Here is a 9,259-nt window from a genome sequence, read left to right as displayed (position 1 = left end):
GCTGATAAAGGAATGAATCCCACATTGTGCCAAGCCTCTGTCCCAGCTAGCTACAGCTGCCTCTCCCCTCAGGTCACTACCTAAAGATCAGTGTCACATGTTTGAGCCTCAGAGAGACACAGTGGGTGAGGGAATATCGTTTCCTGTACCACCTTCTGGAGAAGGCATCGTGCACTGGCCTGCAGATTCCTCAGGCACAGCTCAGTCCCTTGGTGCATCTGGCTCAGGCCTGTCCCCACACACTCCTGTTTGCAGGCCCCTCCTAAGCAGCCCCCTGCCCTGGCAATCACTGCACCCCTGCCTGCAACAGGCTGTTTCCAGCTAGCAATCCTTCCCTCCCCGCTCCTAAGCCGCCCAGCCTGGCTCCACAGCCGGTTCCCAGACAGCTGCCTCTGGCCTGCAGCTCCTGATCTCACACAGCCTCTGGCCCCCCCGAGCCAGGGCCCTGCTGCCCTCCGGCAGACCTGGCCTCCCTTTGCCGTGGGTTACGGAGCCCCGGGCGGGCTGGAGGTTGTGCTGCTGGTTACCGGCGCCCAGTAAGGAGCCGGCAGGTTTCTAACAGGGGCCTTTCGGGGAAGCCGCTCTGCCCCCATTTGTTTGTGAGCATTTCAGGCCATAAATACAAAATGGAACAGGGGATCGCTTTATCCTCCCCTGAGCTTAGGGAACTGCCTTTCTGTTCCTCTCCATCTGCCCCCATCTCCTGGCCCCACCTGCCCCCCACCGCCATATTTACATCCCTATCCCATATTCCCCTGCACTCTGCTGTCTCCCTCTTGCCCCCATCTCCCACCAAACTCCCCATTTCCTGCCCAGTTTCCAGACATGGAGCACAGGGCCCTGAGGGCAGCCTGGCTTCAGTCCCACTGGGAACACGGGCAGAGAGAGGCCATCTTTATTCGGGCCAGCCTCCCGGGCACCTGCTGTAAAGAACCATCTTGACTGAGTCAGCCTGTGGCTCGCGCCCCGTGGGAATCATGGGAGACAGACATTCTGAGCAAGGCGAGACCTGTGCAAGGTTGATGCCAACGACCACGAGAGCCTTAAAAATCAAATAAACTGTTCAACAGCCGCATAGCAACACTGAGCAGCCATGTTGGAAGGAGAATCCTGAAACCAAGTGAAATTGCAGGGGAGAGGGGTGTGACAAAGTGGGAATTTTGGTAATATTTTTTATGATTCCTTTGTGTGCCTCAGTTTACCTCTGAGCTTTGCATTGCTGTGCATGGAGTGTAAAGTGTTAAATAGCTGCGCTTGAGGCAGAGCAGGGGACATGAGGTGTGTGTGTCACCCCAATGGCGAGCAGCCAAGAGGAAGGAGGTTTTCCCCACCTCTCTGCAAGGAAGCAGAGCCAAGGCCCCTGTCATAAATATAAAGGGAAGGGTAAACACCTTTAAAATCCCTTCTGGCCAGAGGATAAACCCTTTCATCTGTAGAGGCTTAAGAAGCTAGGATAACCTCGCTGGCACCTGACCACAATGACCAATGAGGAGACAAGATACTTTCAAAAGCTACTTTCAAAAGCGGGAGGGAGAAAACAAAGCTCTCTTTGTCTGTGTGATGCTTTTGCCAGGGACAGAACAGGAATGGAGTCTTAGAACTTAGTAAGTAATCTAGCTAGATATGCGTTAGGTTATGATTTCTTTAAATGGCTGAGAAAATAAGCTGTGCTGAATGGAATGGATATTGCTGTCTGTGTGTCTTTTTGTAACTCAAGGTTTTGCCTAGAGGGATTCTCTATGTTTTGAAACTAATTACCCTGTAAGGTATTCACCATCCTGATTTTACAGAGGTGATTCTTTTTTACTGTTTCTTCTATTAAAATTCTTCTTTTCAAGAACTGAATGCTTTTTTCATTGTTCTTAAGATCCAAGGGTTTGGGTCTGTGGTCACCTTTGCAAATTGGTGAGGATTTTTACCAAACCTGCCCCAGGAAGTGGGGTGCAAGGGTTGGGAGGATTTTAGGGGGAAAGACATTTCCAAACAACGCTTTCCTAATAAAATAAACCCGGATAAACATTTGGTGGCAGTGGAAGTCCAAGGGCAAAGGGTAAAATAGTTTTTACCTGGGGGAAGTTTTAACCTAAGCTGGTAAAAGTAAGCTTAGGAGGTTTTCATGTAGGTCCCCACATCTGTACCCTAGAGCTCAGAGTGGGGAAGGAACCTTGACAGCCCCAGATGGAGAACAAAGGGGAGATGGGTTCATAGCTGACCTTTGGGGAGATACATGCATACGTGGGACTAGGGACACAGGGGCAGAGACAGGGAAAGAGCCAAGATGGCTTCGACGGCAGCATGACTCAGGAGAGCTCTGGCCAGTCTGAATCCATCTTAACCCCTGTCTCTCTGCTACCTAAGAATTCCAGAATGGGTGGGGACAGTGACCAATAAATTCTTACCGTGTTTGAAAAGGCTGGGGAAGAGCCAGAGGATGTGAAATCGAACAGGGCTTTGCTGATGAGAGGCTTAGAGGCTGCTTCCCCAGGCTTGCTCAGGACAGAACCCAGCATTAATCACTGGAAAGTGCAACACGCCCAGGGAAACATCACAGCGCTCCAGAGACCCACAGTGACTGTGGAGGGGCCGCAGACAACCCCTGAGCCCAAGGGAAAGGTGCCAACGGCCCCGACAAGCAACCCCAGCCAGAAATCCCTTTCGGCCTCTGACCGCAGGGGGGCTGTGGCCGCCAGCACCGAGCCGGTGAAACGCCCGCGAGCCCACGCTGCCGAGCGGCCGTTCACGTGCACCGAGTGCGGAAAGAGCTTCCAGCACCGGGGAAACCTCATCACTCACCTGCGGGTGCACACGGGCGAGAAGCCCTTCACCTGCACCGAGTGCGGCAAGAGCTTCAGCCAGAAGGGCGACCTGATGCGGCACCAGCGCATCCACACGGGCGAGAAGCCCTTCGAATGCAACGTGTGTGGGAAGAGCTTCTGCTCCAAGCAGACCTTCATCCTGCACCAGCGCATCCACACCGGGGAGAAGCCCTTCTCCTGCACCGAGTGCGGCAAGTGCTTCAACCGCAAGGCCAACTTCATCACCCACCAGAAGATCCACCGCGGGGAGCGCCCCTTCGTCTGCGCCGAGTGCGGCAAGGGCTTCTGCGCCAAGAAGACCTTCATCCTGCACCAGAAGATCCACATCGGGGACCGGCCCTTTGGCTGCTCCGAGTGCGGCAAGAGCTTCAGCCGCAACGGGGATCTGACCCGGCACCAGCGCATCCACACTGGGGAGCGGCCCTTCGCCTGCGCCGACTGCGGCAAGTGCTTCAGCCACAACGGGGAGCTGATCAAGCACCAGCGCATCCACACCGGGGAGAAGCCCTTCACCTGCACCGAGTGCGGCAAGAGCTTCAACCGCAAGGGCACCCTTATCACCCACCAGCGCATCCACACCGGGGAGCGCCCCTTCGTCTGCGCCGAGTGCGGCAAGACCTTCAACCTGAAGACCACGCTGATGAAGCACAAGCGGATCCACACGGGGGAGCGGCCCTTCACCTGCGTGGAGTGTGGCAAGAGCTTCAAGTACAAGGGCAACCTGCGGACCCACCACCTCACCCACACGGTGGAGCGGGTCTACCCCTGCACCGAGTGCGGGAAGATCTTCAGCCACAAGAAGGAGCTGACGGTGCACCAGGCCGTCCACACGGAGGAGAGACTCTTGTCCTGCTACGGAGACGGGGAGTCGTTCAACCCCTTCCTCCAGATGCACCCGCTTCTGCTGTCTGTGCCCCAAGCCAAATGCCTCTGGAAGCCTTAACGCAGTGTACATAAGGAGGGAGTTAGAGACATGCTACGTCCCCTGAGCAGGAGCAGAGGAGGAGCAATGCTGTAATTTAGGATTTGGACATGCCGTGGTGCTGATGAAATAACAGGCTCCCTGGCACAAGGAGCTCCCAGGCTGAAGGCCTGCGCTGACGAACCAACCGTGCATCCCTAAGGAAAACACAACTGCACATTCCCTGCACAACGCAGCTCGAATTCCAATGAAAACAAGGGCCCGAGTCTTGCCCTGAAGGATGCCAACACTGTAGTACTAATCCCATTTGCTGGGTTGGACGTAACCCCCAGAGGTGCTAGAGAACGTCTGGCAGGAGGGACGGGAGATTTCTGGGAAGGGATCTGGCTTATGGAGCAGCGCTTGGAGGGCGTTGGGAATGACATGGCCCGGGTTGACCGATGTGGGGTCTTCATCTTACTACTGAAAGGAGCGGAGGGTGCTAGCAGGACTCTCCTGCCCGTTCCTGTGTGGAGCAAACACGGGAGCGTCGTGCTCATTGGGATAGTTCTGGCGAAGACCAGTGGTTTCTCAGGGCGGGGGGTGCTGTGCTGTGTGGTGTTGTTAGGTCAGGCCCAGTGGGTACTGGGGGGCGGGCGAGACTTTGCTACTGCGCTGTAGTTATGGCTTATGCCAGCAGCTCCTCAGTGGAGCTACTGGACAGACCTGACGGACAGCGCCTGTTCCAGCCGGGCCGGTGACAGTCTGGGAAATGAAAGAAAACCTCAGTCGAGTGTGGACTTGAGGACTCCAGGTGCAATGCCCTGGAGCAATAATTACTGTAGTGCTCTTTCCTCTCTGTTCTCTTACTGACTATTTACCCACCAGGAGTGTGCGCCGGGCTTCACAACTGCGTACGGCCTGATCCCTGACCTGAGAAGTGACCATCTCACTGAGACCACCTAGAGGTCTGACAGAGATTCACAGAGTCCTAGGGCTGGGAGGGACCTCAGGAGGTCGTCTAGTCCCGTCCCCTGCACTCCCAGCAGGACTAAGTATTATCTAGACCATCCCTGGCAGGTGTTTGTCCAACCTGCTCTTAAAACCCTCCAGTGACAGAGACTGGTTAGAGCTGGAAAAGACCGATTGGTCATTTTGCCCATTCCTAGCCAATGCAGGGTCGGGCTCTACTCTGTATTTTCTAGGAATATGTCCAGCCTGTTAACCCTCTCCAACGATGGGTCGCCCCTCGCTCCCTTGTGAGGTCCGTGCACAGTCTAATAGACACTGACTACTTCTCATCTTGTGTGAAAGGGACTTGGGTTTAGTTGCTAGTTTGTAGTTAGGCAAAGGGTCATTTTAACGTTAAAATTTGTCGTTCTCCGTGTGGATAGCCTAGAATCCTAGTTGTTAGATTTGGAAAAGAACTAATAAGTCTTCTAATAAACTCTAGTACTTCTCCCTGGCACTGCACGCCTGTTCCCTCCAGTGCTTGGTCCGTCTAACTGTACGTGTCCCAAACTCTGGGGTGTCACCTCTCTGGGGGGGTGGTTCCACAGCCTGAAACGTCTCCCCCTTAGGAAGTTTTTTTCTGACATTCAGCTTTAATCCTTGATTTCGTCCAGTCATCCCCACCTTGAATTACTGTAAAATTCTCTCTCCCGTGCCCGCCCCCCCGTGTTTCCCACGGATTGTTATCGGGTCCCGTCAGGTCACTGCTCAGTGAAGCTGGACCTACTTGTCTCTTTTGCTCATTCCTCACCAGTCAATCCCTTGTGCCCCCAGATCACATTGTGGCTGTTCTCTGAACGGGCCATCGGTATTTTTCCAGCTCTCCTGAGGAGCCCTGAACAGCATGCCGTCTCCAGTGGGGTTATCCCAAGGCAGAGAGATGGGGGCTGTCACCCCTTTGCTCCGTTACACAAAGCCTCTGTGTATTGGCCTTTTCAGGTGCCAGGATGGACTGGAAGCTCCTGTCTAATCTGCTGCTGTCCACTGTCTTCCCCCAGGTCCCGATCAGTGTTTCCTGCTTCCTGGATTCTTTCCTTCCCACTGACTCTCTGCAGGGCAGATGCTGCTTCCCTAATAACATGCTCTTACTGCCTCTGCTAGGTGATTCGTGAAGAAATGGCATAAATCAGGAGCTCCCAGTAACACAGCCGTGGCACCCGCTGAGCACCTGCTCCCAGCTCCGTCCCGTGGCCTGTTGTTATTACTCTTGGCTAACACGTCTGCAGCCAGCGTTCAGTCCGTGGGATGGTCTCTGCTGACGCTGGGTCAGCCGGGACAGTACGTTTTGATGAGATGCTCTGTCAAGTGCTTTACTCACAACCAAGTGCGTCTTATCTCGCGCTTTCCCTCCACCCGCTAACTGTCCGAACAAGCAATCCGGGCACTGCCTTCTGCTGCTCCCTGCCCCAGGCACCTTCTGGGGGCGGGAACGAAGACACCCTGGCTCTCCCTGCTCCGGCCTGTGCTGTGCTGTGCTTTTCCCACCGTGGCCGAGAGGGGCTCGGGGCTGGAGTGCTTGAGAAAACGGAGCGTCCGTGGGGTTGGTCTGCCAGGTTCCGGATGAAGAACTGACCGAGAACCACAGCGAGTAGGAGGGGATGGGATGTGGAGACAGAGTCCCCTGTTGGGTCCACTCTTCCCCCACCCCCAAACCCAAATCCCTCTGTTGTTAAAGGAGCCCGGGGGGCAGGCGCTATGCGAACATTTCACGATCCAGCCATTTCACATCAACTTGTGATTTACAGACACCGCGTGAAGGGCGTTGGTTTGGGCCAAGTGAGTGACTGGGGGAAAATGGCAGCCAAAGGGACTGGCCGGAGTCAGGGTGGAATGATTGGTGCGTTGGTCCAGGAGACCAAAATCCCCCATGGGGGAAAGGAGAACAAGGGGGATTTCTATAGGGCTGAAGTGGTGTCTAGGCCTGGTCTGGCTCTGTATCGGGTTGTGCTCACCACCCACGGTGCCTCCTACCGGTTGCTATGGGAATTCGCTCTGTCCAGCAGGGCACCCTCCTCTTGTAGTGTCTCACTCCCGTCACTGCTTCTCCACCGTCTCCGCTGTCTGGGACTCCCGAACTGTGGCGTCCTCTTCAGGGCACGGCCCTCCGGCTGTGCCCCAACTCCGTTGTCTCCCCGCTTCCAGGGAGCCCGCAGTCCTTTGCCCAGCTTCTCGCCGCAATGGACTAGAGCGCCTAGTCCAGCCCCTTGCTCAGGGGCAAACTGCAGTCCTTTGGCCGGCCACTTCCCTCAGCGGCCAGTGGGGCAAAAGGGGGCGCCCAGGCCTGCCCACTACTCTGGGCCCCAACCCACGGACCCTCTCGCTGGCAGCTGCTCATGGCCTCTCCTTCCCCTCTGCCGCTACCTGCTTTCCCTGGGCCACTTCTCCATAGCCCCAGCACCTACTCGGCCCCTGTGTCAAGGACGCGGTCTGGGAGCCAGCCGGGCTGGAGCTCCACTTGCTCCCCCGACCCTGCCCAGCACGGCTCTGTCGCACGCACTTCTCTCTACGGGCAGCCAGGCCCTCTCCCTCAAGCTCCAGGAGAGACTGAGCTCCTCGCTGCCCTGCAGCCCTTCTTATAGGACCCAGCCTGGCCCTGATTGGCTGCTTCTAAGCCTTCCTCTGGTTGGCTGGGTTCTGCACAGCCACTCCAAGGGCTGCTATTAACCCTTTGCCAGCCAGTGAGGGGCTGCTGCCCCGTCACAGGCTCCTCTGCACAGGGTGAATTTCACCCCTCACTAAATCATATTTTCAGGACCCTTCTTTTCTAGCGGGTGCTGAGAGCCGGGGTCCAATAGTTAAAGTCTCTGAAATAATTTGCTAGGAAGCAGCTTGTTCCCATCTCCCTTGTGAAAGGAATTTCCTCTGGTCCCAGCTCAGGGTACCCCACAAATGCCTTCAAAGTTATTCACCCAGCTAAACTGAGGACGAGTTAGCAAGGGGTGAAACTCCTCTTTGCAGATGCTGCCATCGCTAAAGGAGTTTTGGCTGCTAGAATCTCATCTGTGACTCAGAGTCTGAAGAGAGGTTGGATGACGATAAACCAGGCAGGAGCTGTGGGTCTGGACCTGCCAGATTTATAAAGGGAGTGGCTAGTTCTTTACTAATATGGTTATTTTGTTGCCTATTGACTCATTTATTTGTAACTTCCTTTTGGGCTGTTTGGACAGAATTCTTCACTGACCTCTTCTGCATGACCTTGCTAGCGATAGAAAGCAAATTAATCGGTGTGTGTGGTGTATATTCTGCAAATGTATTTGTATGTAAAATTACTCTTCTGCCATTGGTTATTGGTCTCCAATCCTGGGCTTTCTGGTGTCAAATGGGAAAATTCCCCTTGGCTCCAGTGGGGGTCAGGACAGGGCCCACTGATGGTATTTATTATTCTTATGCAAAAATCTTCCCCTCTGATGATTCTTATTGTGACAATAGGGTCACTGTGCTGAGAGGTTGTGTAGCCTAGAGCAGTGGTTCTCAAACTTATTTGATTGGGCCCACCTTCTTTGTGTCTGTGGTTCTTTGTGCCTCCCTCCCCACCGCCCCCCAAGTACATATATCGCTACCCAGCTCTGAAGCACAGAAGTAAGGGTGGCAATGTGGAAAGTGACTTTTCACAGCAGACTTAGCGTCCCAGTGCCACCCTTTCTTCTGCTGCCGCCCCCCTGGGGCTGACAGACGGAGGCCCACCACCTCCAGGTGAGGGATGGGGGTGGGGGAGAAGGAGAGCCCAAGTCCAGGCTGCTTCCTGGGGAGGGATTGGGGAGAGCCCGAGCCTGGGTGGCTCCACACTTCCCGGGCATGCACGGCCCTTCTGCACAAGCCCCAGCCACCTGGGGCTGTCAGCCCCAGCTCTTATTAAAAAAAACAAAAAAAAAGCTCACAGCTTGTGCCTCCCTTGGGCGGCCCACCCCATAGTTTGAGAACTGCTGCCTAGCCTTTGGGAACTCCTGGAATCCAGGGCTCCTGAGGTCTAATCCTGGCTCTGGACTTAAGCTCTCAGTCTCAGTTCCTCCATCTGTAAAATGGGGATAATAATACTTACCGCACCTACCTCACAGGGGTGTTGTGAGGGTAGCTAATCACCGGCTGTTTGAACAGTGCTTAGAAGAGACTGTAGAGCACGTGGCCGGAAGACTAAGTATTATTATTGCTGTGGCCTGGGGCCTGCTCTTCCCTGGGGACCGGATGTGTAAGAATTTCTCCAGAGACGCCCTTAGATTGCTGTAGAGCAAGGTCCATGTGTATTTATATTTTCATTCTTTTTCCTAATCTAGAAACTAATAAAAGGTTAGAAATGAAACAAGCCACCTCTCTGGTTTGGCGCTGTTTGTCCTGGGACCACGGTGCTGCTCGTTGCTCATGTTTCCATTGCTGGAGTGGAATCCCCCCGCCCCCCAGCGCTCGTTCTGTTGTGTTACTAGGTACAGAGGCAACATTGACAAGGCAGGAATTGTCGGCTCACTCGTTCCTCTTTGGGCAATTAGTGCTTCATTTGCATTCTTTCACCACCAAAGCAAGTCTCCTGCCTCGGCTC

General features: G+C 54.7%; 1 protein-coding gene across 1 annotated transcript; it reads left to right on the top strand.

Annotated features, from left to right (window-relative positions):
* Positions 1-2,442: 2,442 nt before the first annotated feature.
* On the top strand, positions 2,443-4,944 carry LOC144930144 (uncharacterized). The gene has a single exon (XM_078851284.1). The coding sequence runs from the start codon at positions 2,458-2,460 to the stop codon at positions 3,757-3,759; it is 1,302 nt and encodes a 433-aa protein (XP_078707410.1). The 5' UTR covers positions 2,443-2,457; the 3' UTR covers positions 3,760-4,944.
* The last annotated feature ends 4,315 nt before the right edge of the window (positions 4,945-9,259 follow it).

This window comes from Lepidochelys kempii, chromosome 2 (assembly GCF_965140285.1).
Source record: "Lepidochelys kempii isolate rLepKem1 chromosome 2, rLepKem1.hap1, whole genome shotgun sequence".
Lineage (NCBI taxonomy): Eukaryota > Metazoa > Chordata > Testudines > Cheloniidae > Lepidochelys > Lepidochelys kempii.
The sequence above is the reverse complement of the archived record's forward strand: the minus strand, read 5'-3'. Positions and strand labels throughout refer to the sequence as shown.